This window comes from Canis lupus, chromosome 26, assembly GCF_003254725.2.
Source record: "Canis lupus dingo isolate Sandy chromosome 26, ASM325472v2, whole genome shotgun sequence".
Lineage (NCBI taxonomy): Eukaryota > Metazoa > Chordata > Mammalia > Carnivora > Canidae > Canis > Canis lupus.
In genome coordinates, this window is record NC_064268.1 from 29,557,523 (window position 1) to 29,574,342 (window position 16,820).

The 16,820-nt window shown below is 48.2% G+C and overlaps 1 protein-coding gene across 2 annotated transcripts in view; it reads left to right on the top strand.

Annotated features, from left to right (window-relative positions):
* The first annotated feature begins 695 nt into the window (after positions 1–695).
* Positions 696–16,820, top strand: part of MED15 (mediator complex subunit 15) — a 68,950-nt gene continuing 52,825 nt past the window's right edge. For both annotated transcript variants that reach the window (XM_025474897.3, XM_025474898.3), the window contains exon 1: positions 696–855. In XM_025474897.3, the coding sequence (XP_025330682.1) occupies positions 788–855 (68 nt within the window). In that variant the 5' untranslated portion in view covers positions 696–787. The remainder of the gene's footprint in view (positions 856–16,820) is intronic.

Here is a 16,820-nt window from a genome sequence, read left to right on the forward strand (position 1 = left end):
CCATGCGGGGAGCCTGACGTGGGACTCCATCCCGGGTCCCCAGGATCACGCCCTGGACCGTAGGCGTTGCTAAACCACTGAGCCACCTGGTGCTGCCCCAAGTCCGGAATTAAATAAATGTGGCTTAGGCTCCTTTTATCACCACCCTTTACAAAATACAGTGGGATATGAGATCCAAAAGGCTAGCAGAAAGAAGCAGTGACCGAAGTCTATGTGGTCACACTTTGGATGTGGCGCTGTAAGGTAGTGGTGGGAAAGCAGAGCCCAGATCACTTTGGCGTAGTACTTGGCCCACAGTAGGTGCTGCGAAATATGTGATAAATAAACAATCTCCATAGCATCCGCTGTAGACTTGCCAGCAGCTTGGCCGAAGGGTGCAGATCTCATGCTGGTGGTGAGGCCAGCAGAGAGTATGGGTCACAAGAGATTCAGGTGGCCAGGGTAGGCCGGCTGCAGGGAGTACCAGGAGTACTATGCAGCCATGGCTCTTCCACACCGGGTCGGGTCAGCCCCGAGCACCTGGAATTCCCGTCCCGCGCGGTAGGGGCGCTAGAGGAGGGGCCATGGTTTGGGGTAAGCGGGAGGCCGCTGAGAAGTCGCTCTGAGCGGTCCCGAAACTCCATTTCCCACAGGTCCCTGCGCGCGACTCCATTTCCCACAATCCCCGTTCGGCTTCCGGCGCGGGGAGGCGACTCCGACGGCTTCCGGGTTTGGGCCTGGCGCTGCGGTAGAGGCGGCGGCGGCGGCGGCGGAGCGGGACGCGGGCGGTGGGAGCGGAGGGACCGGTATGGACGTTTCCGGGCAGGAGACCGATTGGCGGAGCACCGCCTTCCGGCAGAAGTTGGTCAGTCAAATGTGAGTAGGGGCTGGGCTAGAGGGCGAAATCTCCGGACCTTCCCCCCTTAGCCCTCCCGCGCGCGGAGGGCGAGGCCCGGGTGGGACTCGCGGGAGACCTAGGGCGGCCGGACCCGCTGGGGCCTGGGGGTTCCGAGAGCCGAAGGTTCCCGGGGCTCGCGTGAGTCCAGGGCGCGGCTGAGCTCTCGGCTGTCCTTTCCATTCTTGGCTGATATGGACTCTTCGTTAGCTTTCCCGGGGCCAAACTCTGCAAACCCAGCGAGCTCTGGCTTATGAGTCATCGTCCTGAGCGTTCTCATTCGTCATTTGTGTGCTTTGGTTGCAGACTTTCCCCTGCTTTGAATCACACTGAATTCGAAAAAGGAAGGGGGCAGCCCGTGGCGGCTTTAGCAGATCTGGGTGTTTTGTGACTCGTCTTTAAGAAAAGCACATCAGAGTGAGAGAGATTGCAGCGGGGTGGGTGGAAGATGAGGTTGGGAAGCTAGTCCTTGGGGCTGTGGGTGGTGGGGGATGGAGAATCTTAAAGGTAACCTGCCTCCCCCGCGCCCCAGTCCCGCCCCAGTGTGGATTTTGCTAAGGGTGGCAAGAAGAGGCTGTCAGGAAGCGACCGTCGGTTGGGAGGAGGGAGTGAAGAGCTGGGGTTAATACCTTTTCCCCCCAGTTTCAGCTGCTGAACCCCTCAATGCAGGGGCTGCCACTGCGCCCTAGGCTTCACCTAGTGGAACTCCAGCTCCTCACCACCCACTGCTTGTTTCGTTCAACAGTATTTTACTGAGCTTACTGGTGTTGTGCTAGCCACAAATTCGCCTGAGACAGCCCCTGCCTGCCCTCTGGGAACGCACTACTATAAAGAAGCAGTTGCAGTGCGGTGCAGTTCTTTCTCCTAGGAAGAATGGACAGTTTGAGCAGGGCAGAAGCAGCCTTCTGGAGTAGGTGGCAAATAGATTGTGCCCTAAAAAGACAAGTAGGAGTGTGAAAGGCCATCATTCCAAGCTGAGTAGTGGAGAAGTATGAACTCTCACTGCATTGGAGGATATTGCTATAGGCTGAATTCTGGGGATTGAGGAGTAACGAGGTTCAGGAGATGGTAATGGAATGAGGGTGAGCAGGTGCTGACATGTTAGCAGTGGGAGTGTTGTGCTAAGGAGTTGAGCCTGTATTTGGCATGTGGCCTGCTTTGAGGTAGTGAAATGCCAGAGTTGGGAAGATTCCCGGAGTCCCTGGAGATGGATCAAGAACAGAAGAGAGAGGCCAGTTAGGCCATTATGAGTTTTGAACTCTTGGGGTTTGAGGACCTGTCATTTTTCATCCTTGTGTTCCTACTGCTAGATCACTGCCTGTCACATTGCTCCATAAAATGGTTGTGGAATGACTTAGTAAGAGAGTATAAAAGCCTGTACTAGACAGTGGTGGAAACTGAAAGAGGAAGACCATTCCAGAGAAAGGGGAGAGCAAGCATAGACAGTCCTTGATGACTAAACTGAATGCCGGGGGGGAGGGCGCGGGGGGTTGGGGAATGCAGCAGCGTGGAAGGAAGGAAGTGGGATGGAATGCTGGGAAGCCTCTTAGTACAGTGGAAGGCGTGGGGACTGTAGAGTTAGTGGCTCTGGGCACTGCTATTGGAATAGTCTGGGGGCAATTCTGCAGATATTGCAGAATCAGTGAAGTGTTTTGTTTTGTTTGGGGGAGTTGATCCCCTGGAGTTGTCTATAGATGAAATCATGAGGTATGACCCACTTCAGGGCTCTGGCAAGAAAAGCCCTTAGGGCAAAGATTTTTCTTTGGGAAGACCTTAGAACCAGAACCATAGAACCAGAAGACTGAGTTGCCATCAAAGGAAATTGGGGGATTGGGGAGAGTCAGAGGGCAGGAGGGTAATTGAAGAGTCTCTGGGTGCCAAGGACTCTCTGGATACTTCATAATTCAGCTTCCTTCTGCTTTTAGGCAAGCTGTATTCTTTCCTTTATTTGCCAGATTGCTGCTTGTGTATTAGTTTTTCTCTCGCTGCTGTACCAAATTACCACATCTATAGTGGCTTAAAACAACACACATTTATTACTTGGCAGTTTCAGTAGATGTAAGCTCTAGGTGGACTCAGCTGAGTCTTCTGCCTAGGGTCTTGCAAGGCTGAAGTCAAGATGTTGGTTAGGTGTGCATTTCTTCCTAGAGGCTCTGTGGTAGAATTTGCTTCCAAGCTCATTTAGGTTGTTGGCCAGATTCATTCAATGCAGTTGTAGGACTAAGGTGTTCTCGGACCTTACTATTTAGTCTTCATTCCTAGAGGTGGCCTGCATTCGGTCTCATACTTTCTATGTGGCCCCCTCCAACAGGGGTGGGTTTTTCTATTGCATCTTTCTGACTTCAGCCAAGAACATTCTCTAGTAAAGACTCAGGTTAGATTGGGTCCACTCAGATAATCCAGGATGATGTCCGTATTTATTTATTTTTAAAGATTTTACTTATTTAATGGAGAGCACAAGCAGGGGGAATGGCAGGCAGAAGGAGAGGCAGAAGCAGGCCTCCTTCAGAGCAGTGAGTCTGGTGCGGGGCTGATCCCAGGACCCCGGGATCACGACTTGAGCTGAAGGCAGGCGCTTAGCCAACTAAGCCACCCAGGCACCCTGATGTTCCTGTTTAAAGTCTATAATTTTATTATAGCTGGAAAGTCCCTTCTGCCATGTAACACCTAGCATGTTGACGGGTTTCAGGGATTAGGGCATAGGCATCTTTGGGGAGCCCTTTGAAACTGCTGGAATGAGCAGTTTCAAAGATTGCCTGACACGATCTGGTGCTCTCAGTTCTCGGGTTTGTCTATTTTCTCTCCAGGATTCGCTTGGAAGAGTCATGATTCTTGGTGCCTTGATTTGTTATGTTCACAGAGTTAAGTCTAACTTCCTCTGGTGTTTATGCTGTTGTTTGAAGGTGGATATCTTGGGAAATGTTTAGAACCCAAGTAATTTGTGTAGATGAGTGAGGAAGTAAAGAAAGCATAGTGAAGAACTGAGGAGTTTCAGCAGAAGGAAAAGCATCTGATAGCTGGTTCACTGTCTCCACTTGGCTCTTGAGTATCTATTAAGAGAACAGTGCTTCAGATCACGGGGCCGATAATCTAGTCTCTTGGCTACTATGAGAAAAAAGTGATTTTGATTTGGGGCTGGTTAGGAGAGCTCTTGTGCGGACTCTCTGGTATAGCCTCTTAGCCTTTTACTGCCTCTGCCACATCTGGACCCATTTCTGGACTGCTCCTTCCCCCTTGTTCTCTGCTGCCCTGCTGAAAACCTGTCTGTGAACTTCTCAGCATTAGAACAAGATTCCAGATGGCCTACTCTCCCAGCTCCTCACCGTGGCCTGGCCTAGCCACCTCTTAATCCCCTCAGTTTGCTCCAGCCTCTCTGACCTTTCAGCTTTTTTAACATTCCAGGTTCTTTTTGTTGTTGTTGTTCTCTCTCTCTCTCTTTTTTTTGGTTCTCTTTATTTTTATTTTTTAAAAATATTTTATTTATTTATTCATGAGAGACAGAGAGAGAGAGAGGCAGAGACACATGCAGACGGAGAAGCAGGCTCCATGTAGGGAGCCTGATGTGGGACTCTATCCCGGGTCTCCAGGATCAGGCCCTGGGCCGAAGGTGACGCTAAACGACTGAGCCACCTGGGCTGCCCGGTTCTCTCTTTTTAAACAAGTTATTATGAAGTATTTAGGGTATTCAGCAATGGGTGGACTTCCCTCCACTACATTTATGACCAGTTTCTCTTCCTTTACTTTAGATGTTTGCTTAAATACTAAATACTCCAGATCCTTCTTTGCCTACCCTGCCTAATTGGGTCACTCGCTGATATGTTGGATCTCAGCCGTTTGTAGTTTCCCGTGGGCCCCAGTCCCAAGAAGCATGGCACCTGGCATATAAAACACGTGTTGAAGTGTGCAAGAGGAAGTATTTTTCTGAGGGGTATGTGTGCCGCCCTCTCATACTACAGTGGTCTTCTCTACCTGTGCCAGGATGCATTGTGAAGCTCTGCAACCACCCCACCCCCAACTTTCTCCACTTGTTACCAAGTGACCATGGGCAGAGTACCTAACCTTTCTGGGTCATCTCCCTCACCTATGAAATGGCTAGAGTCTATTAGCCCAGTCTGTCCATTAGCCCAGTCCATAGCCCAGTCTATCTCACAGGGAAGGTGGGGGGAAAAATGAAAAGACTTCCATCTGAGCCCTAGCAGATGCCTCCTCCCTAGGTTCTTGCAGGAGTAGGAGCCTTGGAAGGTGAAGGTAAAACCCCCAAGCCTGGGTAAGGGAATTCGTGACACTTGAAGGAGCCTGTGGGGAGGGTAGTTGTGACACGGTTGGTGAGTTCAAATCATCTCTTCATTGAACATCCACTCTCCCTACAGCACATGGGAGGATGCCCCCCTTAGAATTCTCAGCCTGGCTTTTGTGGGCCTAGGGCTTTCCTGGGGGATTGCTGGGTTAGTGTTGAACACATGTCTGGTATGTGGGATCCTAGAGAACAAGCATGTATCTGTAGTAGCCGGCACTATGCCTGACAGGGTAGGTAAGTAGTGAATGAAAGGACTTCGTCAATCAGTTCTTCCCCTTCTTTTAAATTTTTCTGCCATCTTATTCTTTAGACTTTTATGCCTCCCACCTCTCAGAACAGCAGATTGCACATATAGACATGAAATAAATAAATGTCTGTTGAGCTGAACAGATTGCAGAGGGGAGGAGATCTGGGGGTGGGGGGTGGGGAAGGGCAGTGTGTATCAGGGCTTTACTCGAGTGCCAGGAGATCAGGGAGCGCAGAGCAGATTCAGGCCAGACAGGTCAACCACCTCTTCTGGTGAAGCCCCCAAAGGAGATGTGAGCTCCAGGCTGGGACCTAGGAGATACAGAGCTATCTGCTTAGACCATAAGAAGAAAGTTGAGTGCTATTTAGCCAGAAACATAATGAAACAAAGCAAAAAAGTCCATGAGGAACAAAGAACAAACAACTGAAGAGCAACTTCCAAGGGCCTGGAGAGGCCTTAGGATGGGTGGGGAGTGCCCTGAAACTTACATGTCTCGATTCTGCCTGTGGGTTATGTTCTATCCTCCAAGCAGAAGCGAGGGCGTCTCGGCTGAGCCTTCCTTGATTGTGGCTTTTCCACTTAGGCTTCCCAACGGCCCTGTGCCCTCCTGGTGTGATTCTGGCCTTTATTCTCCAGTGGAGAAGGTACTGAGCCCTGCTGCTTTCTTCATAGCCTGGTTGGTATCTAAACAACCAGGCTGGCTTGCAGGCTTCTGTGTATAAGCCACCACTATGTCCATTCCCGGAGGCCAGGGGCCTGTCTCTTTGACCTCCTCCAAGCCTGACTTCCCCTGATGGCAATCAGGAAGTGATTGTGGAGCCATTGACTTCAGAGTCCTGAACCTTGGCCCTACTGCCTCTTGACCAGGAGTGACAGTGACCTGAGGGGTTGTGGGCCCTCATCTGCTCTGGGGTCAAGGTTTTCTTAATAGCAGCAACGACAGCAACTGATATGAATCCCCACTGCAGGAGTTGACTATGTTAGCTCATTGATTTCGCGCTTGCATTGTTAGTCGATGCATTTGTTACTTCCATTTTTAAGATGAAGAAACTGAGGTGTAGAGGAGAGGTCACTGCTGCTTCTAGTTAGCTCTGCATGTTACGAATGAATGCTTGCGGAACCAAAGCAGGATAAAAGAGGCAAACTGCCTTTTAATTTTTGAAAGCGAGGTCCTGCTTTTTAGGCGTAGCAGAGAGATGGCAGCTGGAAGGTGACCAAAGCCAGGTGCTGGCGGGCATCCTGTTGGCAATTTTAGCAACTCCCCGTGGGTCAGTGGGACCCAAACAGTAGCAGAAGGGCCAGCCAGCAAGCCTCCAATGATCTTTGGCCTTCGCACAGGCTATAGCTAGGCTCCCAGCCTCACCAGCTCCGTTTTGTAAGAGACCTCACCCATCCATCACACCTACAGCCCTTATATCCATTCCTGACCAGAAGTCTTCCAACTCTTGCTGCCATTTATGACAAGGTGGATGTGGTTAGTCCAGGCTCCCATGTGAGACATTCCCTTGTTGTCACATGATCATCTCCCTGCCACTGTCATGCAGGGCAAGGGAGTGCCCTTAAAAGCATTCCTCAGGGCAATAATGTTGGTTACATACCAGAGGGTGCATTTTTTTTTTTTTTTTGAGGAATAGTAATGAACTTTAAAAAATTCGAAATGGAAAGTTTAAATCCTAAAACCAAGTAGCATAGTTTATTTTTTTAAACATTTAAAAGAGTTTATTTATTCACAAGAGACACACAGAGAGAGAGGGGCAGAGAGACACAGGCAGAGGGAGGAGAAGCAGGCTCTATGCAGGGAGCCCGATGTGGGACTCCATCCCAGGACTCCGGGATTGTGCCCTGAGCCAAAGGCAAATGCTCAGCCTTAACCTAGGCGCCCCCCAAGTAGCGTAAGGACCCCATGCCACATTCAGCTTCAGGCTATCTATCCTTGCTTCTTGGACTCCACCCCCTGCCCTCAGTCATGTTGATGGTGGGAATGTTTGAGTGGCTGCCCACTGCCTTGGGTTCAAATCTCAGTTTGACTCCCTCCTTCAGGGTCTGTAGCCCCCTATACTGGGCTGCCTGTGGTTTCTCAGAGGAGCCCAGCTCTTTCTTGGCCCTGGCTGTTCTGCATCCTTTTTGTTCCCCTGCATGAGACCAATCCCTCCCATGGTGGAACATTGTAGTCCCATCCTGCTCACCCTTCCAGGACACCAGGACACCTGCTGCCTCCCTCCTCTTCACAGGCTCTGTGAAGAGTTACCAGTTTGTGCTTGAATTGCTTGAACACTCGTTTCCCCCAGTCTGAACCCCTCATGGGGATTCCTGCATCTCCAAGAATGCCGTAGCGCATGGATTCCCAAGCACCACCAGAGCCCTGCTATGGCTCTGTGGTGATAGTGGGCTAACCTGATGGGTGCTTGCCTCAGAGTTGGAAAAAGTCTTTTTTCTTTCTTTCTTTCTTTTCTTTTTTTTAAGTTTTATTTTTTTTATTATTATTATTTTTTAATTTTTATTTATTTATGATAGTCACAGAGAGAGAGAGAGAGAGGCAGAGACACAGTCAGAGGGAGAAGCAGGCTCCATGCACCGGGAGCCCGATGTGGGATTCGATCCCAGGTCTCCAGGATCGCGCCCTGGGCCAAAGGCAGGCGCCAAACCGCTGCGCCACCCAGGGATCCCTTAAGTTTTATTAATTTAAGTACTCCCAACACCTAAAGTGGGGCTCTAACTTATGACTCTGAGATCAAGAGTCTCATGCTTCAGTGACGCAGACACAAATAAATACAGGAAACATGGGCAGTCTGAAGGAGGTGAGTGGACGATCAGCATCCACATCCCCGTGGTGACACTGTACACCATAGTTACACAAATGTTATATTTGGGAGAAATTGGGCGAAGTTTACAAAGGATCTCTGTGTTACTTCTTATAACTGCATGTGAATCTACTGTTACTTCAGTAAAGTTTTTAATAATAAAAAAAAAAGAGTCTCATGCTCTTCTGACTGAGCTAGCAAGGTACCCCAAGATTCGATTTGATTTAATTGACTGATTTTTAAGTAGGTTCCACACAGTACAGGGCTTGAACTCACTACTTGGAGGTAAGACCTCAGCTGAGATCAAGAGTTGGACACTCCACCAACTAAACCACCCAACCCAAGTACCCCTTATTTTTTAAGTAATCTGTAGACACAGCATGGGGCTTGACCTTATTTAGAACTCCAAGATCAGGAGTCATGTGCTCTTCTGCCAGAGTCAGCCAGGTGGCCCCCCAAGTTGGAGAAAATCTTAACACCAATGATGGGAAGACGCAGGCAAACGGACATCCTCACAAACTGCTACTGGAAGCACATAAATGAGGCCATTTTTCTGAAGGCCCTTTGGCAATACTCTTTATTCCAGTAAGCTTAAAATGTCTACTTCCTTAGGCATTTCCTCCAAGGCAAAATGCAGGAGAGTGTTCAAAGCCTGTTGGCAGTGAGGGTGCTCATGTCCACATCAAGTCAGAAGAAGAACAGGGGGAGATAAGACAGCAGTGGAGCTGGATTAGATTTGTTCTAGGAGCTAGGGATGGTAGGTTTAGGGCTGCTGTTAAAAATGACATGGGAGTCAGGAATCTGGGTGGCTCAGTTAGTTAAGCCTCCAACTCTTGACTGTGGCCCAGGTCATTATCTTGGGGTCCTGAAATTGAGACTGGTGTCAGGCTCCCTGCTTGAGTTTCTCTCCCTCTGCCCTTCCGCCTATCATGCTCACCCTCTGTGTGTGTGTGTCTCTCTCTCCAAAATAAATCCGTCTTCCAAAAGAAAAAAAAAATGACATAAGAGGGACACTTCGCTGGCTCAGTTGGTGAAGCATGTGACTCTTGTTTTCAGGGTTGTAAATTGAAGCCCCACTTTGGGTGTAGTGATTACTTAAAAATAAATTTTTTTTTTTTTTTAAGATTTTATTTATTTGTGAGAGACACACAGAGAGAGGTAGAGACACAGGCAGAGAAAGAAGCAAGCTCCCTGCAAGGAGCCTGATGTAGGACCCGATCCCCGGACCCCAGGATCACGACCCAAGCCGAAGGCAGACTGCTAACTGCTGAGCCACCCAGGTGCCCCTTAAAAATAAAATCTTAAGGGATCCCTGGGTGGCGCAGCGGTTTGGCGCCTGCCTTTGGCCCAGGGCGCGATCCTGGAGACCCAGGATCGAATCCCACGTCGGGCTCCCGGTGCATGGAGCCTGCTTCTCCCTCTGCCTGTGTCTCTGCCTCTCTCTAGCTCTCTCTCTGTGTAACTATCGTAAATAAATTAAAAAAAAAAAAAAAAAAAAAAAAAAATAAAATAAAATCTTAAAAAGAATATGACATGGCAAGTGTTCCATAGCCTTTGATAATGAGAAGAGCAGGTTAGCAAGTAAGACATGTGGTCCAGAGTGTGTTTTGTTTTGTTTTAATTAAAGATTTTATTTATTTGAGAGAGAGGGAGCACAAATGGGCAGGGGAGGGAGAGGGAGAAGCAGACTCCCTGCTGAGCAGGGAGCCCAACTCAGGGCTCTGTCTCAGAACCTCAGGATCATGATCTGAGCTGCAGGCAGTCACTTATCCTACTGAGTCATCCAGTTACCTTGAGTGAGTTTTGTTAAATAGATGTTGTTAGCTGATTATCTGAGTAATTTTAATTTTCTTTGTAGCTTTCAGTACGTGTGTATTTTTGTTAACAATAAATATATATTCCTTTTGTAGTCAAAAATCTTTTGAAGAAGGGGTGGACCCTGTCTGCACATGAGGAGGAGGGAGCCATGGTCATAGATAGCTACCATAAGGTGGAAAATCACATTCTGACATTGGGGTGGGTGTCCTCTCACCAGAGCCCTGACTGCCACCACAGTCTTCCTAAGATGATTATTTCCTTTCTACCCCTGCTAAGAAGCATTCTTCTTTCAAACTTGAAACTGTCCTTCCAGATGGCCTTCCCTCTGTGCTGGTATGAGAGCCCTAGCCAGATGCTCCCTCCTCCATGCCAGGCCTTCTGGTTTCACTCTTCTCTCTTCTTTTCCCCATTGGAGGTTTGGCCTTGGCCTCATCCCCTCTTTATGAGCCCTGATGGCTCAACCCATGGCAATTCTTCCTCTTGAGTTTGTAGGGTCTACATTGAGTGCATCCTACATGCACTGAACAGAAGAATTCTTTTTTGCTATTTTTATACTCATTATAATTTTTTTTTGCCTTGCCAACGGTATTATAAATTCCTTGAGTGTAGGTCCTGATCTTATACCTCTACCTCTCACTGAGCAACTGGCATGGTGCCTTGACTTAGATATGAGGTGCATAATAATAGCAGATAGGGTGGTGGAAAACAGTGCTGACTTCTTTTCTGATGGCCTTCCAGAGCTTTCTTTCATCAGTGCCCCTCAACATTGAACCACTTCTCATTTGGAGCTTTTTTTTTTTTTTAATTGGAAACATTTAAAAACAGGGAGTCCATGACAGTTACGAGGTGGTTCTTTGTTTAACAGGTAAATAATTGAAGACCCAGTCCTGGAGAGCAAAGAAGATACACTAGAATCCCAGGTGTAATGATCTGGAAACCCACCTTGTGAGGGAGAAACTCCCTTCTACTTTAAAACAACTCTCTTGCTAACCTGGTGGGGGTTAATAAAGATCCCTGATTGAATGACCTCAAGTATCTTGAGGTGGAATGGCCATTACTGAGTGCAGTGACTCCTTGGAGAAGACATTGGACCTCTGGAAGTCTTCATTCTCTTACTTTGAGCTTTTTATTTTGAGAATATTTCAAACATACAGAGTTGTAAGGATAGTACAGAGTGCTCAGTACACCCTTCCCTCAGACTTACCCATTCTTTCATTTATACACATTCTGGTGCTCGAGCTTGATGAATAGCAACTGACTTCTGTCTTGCTCCCTCCTCCTTCTGGACCCTGTTTCATCTCACTTAGCCTTTGGCCCCACAGGCATCTGTAAGTTCTCCGCCTGGGAATCTGCTGGAGGGGTGGGGGGCACGTAGGGAACCAGAGTGGCCCAGCTGCTGGTTAGCCTTTGAGCTGAGCCACTTGCGTCTGGTCCAGGAGAAGGACAGGCAGGTGAGGTACATCCAGGCTGGAGGCCTGGACCAAAACTCCACCCCTTCCACACTCCCAGAGGCTCTAGCGGTGTGGATGGGGTGCTTGTTGGTTAACAAGTGGCTTATCCGCATCCCTGCTTATCCTTTTCTGCTCCCCACCCCTTTCCAACTTTGTTTCAGTCCTCATCAGAGGTGATGTTTGAGGAAGTGATCTGGTCACGGTTTTGGATGGTGCTTCTGTTATAAAGTAGAAAAAATGCCAGATTTGCCCTGAGAGGCTCTGATGGATCACCCTGAGCCCTCCAAAAGCTACGGGTCTGCTTTGATTCATGTTGGGGAGGATTCAAGTCTGTGAAAGTACAGAGGGAAACCTGTGCTCTGTACTCAGAATTCAGTCACAAGGCTGTTCCAGTCCAAACCTGGGGATGGGGCTGGGGCATAGCAGCTCTGGTTGTCTCACATGGTGTGTGGTTTTTTGTTTTTGTTTTTATTTATTTATTTATTTTAGAGCACTCTTGTGTGGGCAAGCACATGGGGGTGGGGAGCAGAGGGAGAGCAGCAGATTCCTCTCTGAGCACACGGAGCCTGATGTGAGTCTGGATCTTAGGACCCTGAAATCATGACCTGAACCGAAATCGAGAGGCAGAGGCTTAGCTGACAGCCACCCTGAGAGGCAGAGGCTTAGCTGACAGCCACCCTGGCGCCCTGGTGCTTCTTTACATTGAAGTATAACGGATGAATGTTTACATGTGTAAATGCCCCATAGCCATAGCCCAAGCCTGCATCTGAAACAGGCCTGGCACCTCCTAGCACCTCCTCCCTGTGTGCTTCAGCCACTGTAGATTCTGCTCCTACTCTTTTGGCTTCTGGGCCATGGAGAGATGTGTTCTTAAATTTCCTGTCTTGGAATTATACTGTGTCTGCCATCTTTCATTCAGCATGATGTCTGTGATGGGTGATCATCCTATGGGTAGCAGTTCTTATTTATGCCATGTGTTATTCATCCGTTACTTGACTGCAGGTCACTTTTCTGCCCTATGCTTGATGGACATTGAAGTTAATTCCAGTTGTTGGTTATGTGAAGATAGTCCCAGGGATATTCAGGGGAATATCTTCTGATGGGTATATGCTGGATGCTCTCTGGGCTGAGCATCCAGGCTAGGTTGAGGGGTGTGGCCTGAATTCAGCATTACTGTGGTCTGCCAAACAGTTTTCCCAGGTTGGTATGTACCCATTTACATTCCCACCAGCCATGTAGGGGAGTTCCCCTTGTCAGACATCCTTGCCAACATCTGGCATTGTCAAGGAACCCGCCTTTATAACAAGCACCCTTGTTGTTCTTGAAAGCACACTCAAATTTGAGACCTACTAGGTGCCATGGCAATGGGAATGGAGAGAGGGTGATTTAGGAGGGAGAGAGTCTGTAAAGAAAGAAGCTTTGTAATTTGATGACTGTGTGTGTACACGCAGGAGGAAGGGAGGAGAAAGATACAGGTATGCACCCGTGAGGGAGACGGGCTGTGATTCTGTGCTGCTTCTGAAGGGTGGGGTACAAGGTGATGGATGTGTGGAGTATGCGAGGGTGTCAGCCCTTCCAAGGAGAGAGTCCAGCAGCCAGTGGGTGGTGCAGGGAGCAAACTGGAAGAGCAGTCAGCTGCAGGAACGAAGTGGGTGGGGGCCGCAGAGGAGGCTGAGCAGAAGGCCCTGGCTGTGGCTGTGGTGGGCAGAGCAGATGTGTGGAGAGACTGGGGTAAGGTGGTGTGGGCACAGGAAGCTAGTCCCAGCAGCTTGGGCCTGCCTCTGTCACTGTGTTCAGGACCAGTGTATACAGTACTTATTCCCTTTCTGATAACATTGTAGAGGATTTCAAAACAGGAAGATGTTTTCTATAATCTCTCTGCCCAGAGATGGCCATTGGTGACAATTTGATTTTTGACCTCCAGTCCTATTTCTGTGGGTAATACCTTGATATGTATATATCTTAAAATATGTAAATACATGTATATACCAGTATTTTTAAACTTTTTCTTAAAGATTTTATTTATTCATTCATGAGAGACACGGAGAGAGAGAGAGGCAGAGACGCAAGCAGAGAGAGAAGCAGATTTCACGTAGGGAGCCTGATGTAGGACTTGATCCCGGGACCCCAGGATCACACGCTGGGCCAAAGGCAGATGCTCAACTGCTGAGCCACCCAGGCATCCCTATACCAGTGTTTTTAAAGTGGAGTTAGACTCAAGTTCAATTTGAGTTTTGGCTTTTTCACAGCTCAGATTGTGTTTGTCTCTTGGGGGATGACTCTGGCCTGGCCCTGTGTTCCTCTGTCCCTGTTTCATACAGGGCATGGACATAGCAAGGCTTCTGGCCAGTGGAACTTTTCCCATAGTTAGGTTTTGTCTAGGTAGTGAGGGACTGGACTGACCTCTGGTGTGGGAGCAGATTTCTTAAAACTTTTATTGGTTACTGCCCTTCAGAGGCCCTAGCTTCTCGAGGCCAAGAAGCCTCTGCAGCCAGGGTGACTCACAGTGCGTGGTCCCTCCCTGTGTGACAGCCAAGATGGCCTCCCATTGGGGCACTCTTGGAAGTAAGCCTCCTCCAGGGTCCTCTGAATAGCCATCCCACATGCTTGACATGAGCATTTTATTTACTATCTTGTTAAAAGTTACATTGTGGCCTTTCCCAAACATTCACAGAAATAGAGATAGAAGAATGGTCTCTCAGGTACTTTGAGAGTTAGCAACATATGGCCCGTTTCACCCATCCGTCTCCACCCCCTCCTGGACTGTTTTCTTTTTTTTTTTTTCCTGGACTGTTTTCAATCACATTCCAGACACCATATGATTTCAACTGCCAGACCTTGAGTGCAGATCTCTAGAAGATAGGGCTTTTCTCTCCCCCAGATACCACAAAGTCATATGAGATAAGCATTTTAATAAATTCTTTGGGTTGGCAGAGAGCGTCTTCCCTGTGTGGTTGCCTGCCGGGGAGCGGGATGTGCTGGGGGCTGGAATTGGGGGAGCTGGCATTGTCCCAGGCCTAGAGCCCAAAGGCCAGCACCTGAACAGGAGTCTCAAGGCCTCTGCAGCTCTCCCAGTCCTGTGGGGAGCAGACTGGCAGATTGCAGTAGATGACAAAGCTCCTGTAGTCTTCTCAACAAGCTCAAATAACAACATGTCCTTTTAAGGGCAACAGTATTCTCTTTAATAGTTCTTCCATTGATCTAGTTTGTTGGGGATTGAGAAATCTTAAGAGTAGGATTTGGAGAGCTTGATCAAACAAACCAAGAGGAATGTGAAAAGAAAGTGCTTTCAGTCTCTTGTGTTTGTGTGATTAAGAAATTTCTTTCCACAAGACTAAAATACTCTTTCCTACATGTAGGTGGCTGGTTAAATTCTGAAATACTTATTTTTATCTGGTTAGAAAACACTTTCTATTTCTTCAAAAAGTCAGAGAACCAGAATGCAGAAGGGTGCCGGCCAAGACAAGGAAGCATTTGCAGTCTGGGATACAGTTTGGGCAACATGCTAACGGCTACCTGTGATGTCAAGAAGGCCAGGTGTTTGCACTGGTTACTGTTGGGGATTGAGCAATTGTTGTCTAGTCATTTCCTGCCTCTGAGCTGAAAGTACCTGGGGTCCTGGGGCAGTAAATCGCCACTGCTAACTGCACAACCAAGAGGAGGGGAGGCTCAGGAGGCTGCTCTGGAGCTTTCTAAGGACTTGGTGAAGGTTGGAAGACCCACTGAACAGTCCTTCACTGGTGGGGGACAGGGAATGGGCTTTTCCAGCTGGATGGGAGGATGTGGGGGTTGCCTGAGTCTGGAATTTTTTTTTTTTTTTTTTTTTTAAGTAATCTCTATGTCTCACATGGGGTTTGAACTCATGACCCTGAGATCAAGTCTTGATGCTCTACCACTGAGCCAGGCAGGCACTCCTAGGAGACTTTCATTAACAGTTGGAGTTCACTGAGTATTTCTCCATGGCAGAGTCTGTAGCACACTTTTCATGTGCATTTTTCATTTAATTTTAATTTTTATTTTTAAAGATTATTTTTTACTTATTTGAGAGAGACAGTGCACAAGCAAGGGAGCAGCAGAGGGAGAAGGAGAAGCAGGCCCTCTGCTGAGTGGGGAGCCCGATGCTGGCTCAATCCAGGACTTTAGATCATGACCCAATCTGAAGGCAGACGCTTAATTGCCTGAGCTATCCAGGCACCCCATCATTTAACTTTTAATTCTTATTTTATTAAAGTAATGCATGCACATGACTTTTAAAAGTCAAGGAATGGTAAAAACAACAACAAACAAAAGAACCCAACAAACCAGGCCTCCAGGGTGGCTTAGTGGGTTGAGTATCCGACTCTTGGTTTCTGCTCAGGTCATGATCTCAGGGTCATGGGATCGAGCCCCATGTCAAGAGCCCTGCATCAGGCTTTGTGCTTAGTGGGGAGTCTGCTTGGCATTCTCTTCCCCTCCCTCTGTCCCTCCCCCAGCTTTCTCTCTTGAATAAATAAAATCTTCAAAAACAGAACAAAAAACGCTGCAAGAAACCATGATGGGCCCCCTCTCACTGAGAACTCCCCTGTGACTCCACTCTTTCTTCTGGCATGTGCCTGTGATTCTGAGTAATGTGCACATGCTGCGGTCTTGGGGCGTCACATTTATGAGTTTCATGAATTATGTATTGACTTTCTCTGTAGCTCCCTTTACACAGCCATTATCTCTGCTGCTCCCTTGTTCTACCAGTATGTTACCTCCTGGGCAACTCTGTAAGGAATACTTATGTTTTATGCCTGCACAGATGATACTCTGCAGACAACCATTGTAGCATACTGTGACAGGTTTTTGGTTTTTAGTTTTTCTGGAGAATAAAATAGTCTTAAAAATGTGCCCAGTTTTCTGTGTACCCATGGCTGACTCTTCCCGTACCTTCCTGTCACCTCTTAGTATAGTTATCCCCGCACTAAGCACTGCCAGGCTCTGCATCAGCTCCAGTTTTTTCCTTGGACTTCTGGAGCTCTTGGGGCACAGGCAAGAGGCAGTGCTAGTCTCTCAAGTTGCACGGCTCCAGTGCTAGGTTTCTTGTTTTCTTTATCCTGTAGTGTGGTTTTTATGGGGTTTTTTGTTTGTGTTTTGTTTGGTTTGGTTTGGTTTGGTTTGGTTACTCCTTCATTCCACTGGCTTCTAGAGAAAGAACTCCATTTCTGGAGACCATGTCCATTTGGATGCACATGGGCTTCTAGGTGGGAAGTACTTCCTTGAGGACGGAGAAGTGCATCCTGCAGCTTTCTTGTTTCTGGTGGTGCTGCTGTGCCGGCCCAGCACTTCTCCCAGCGAGCTTCAGGGCCATGTG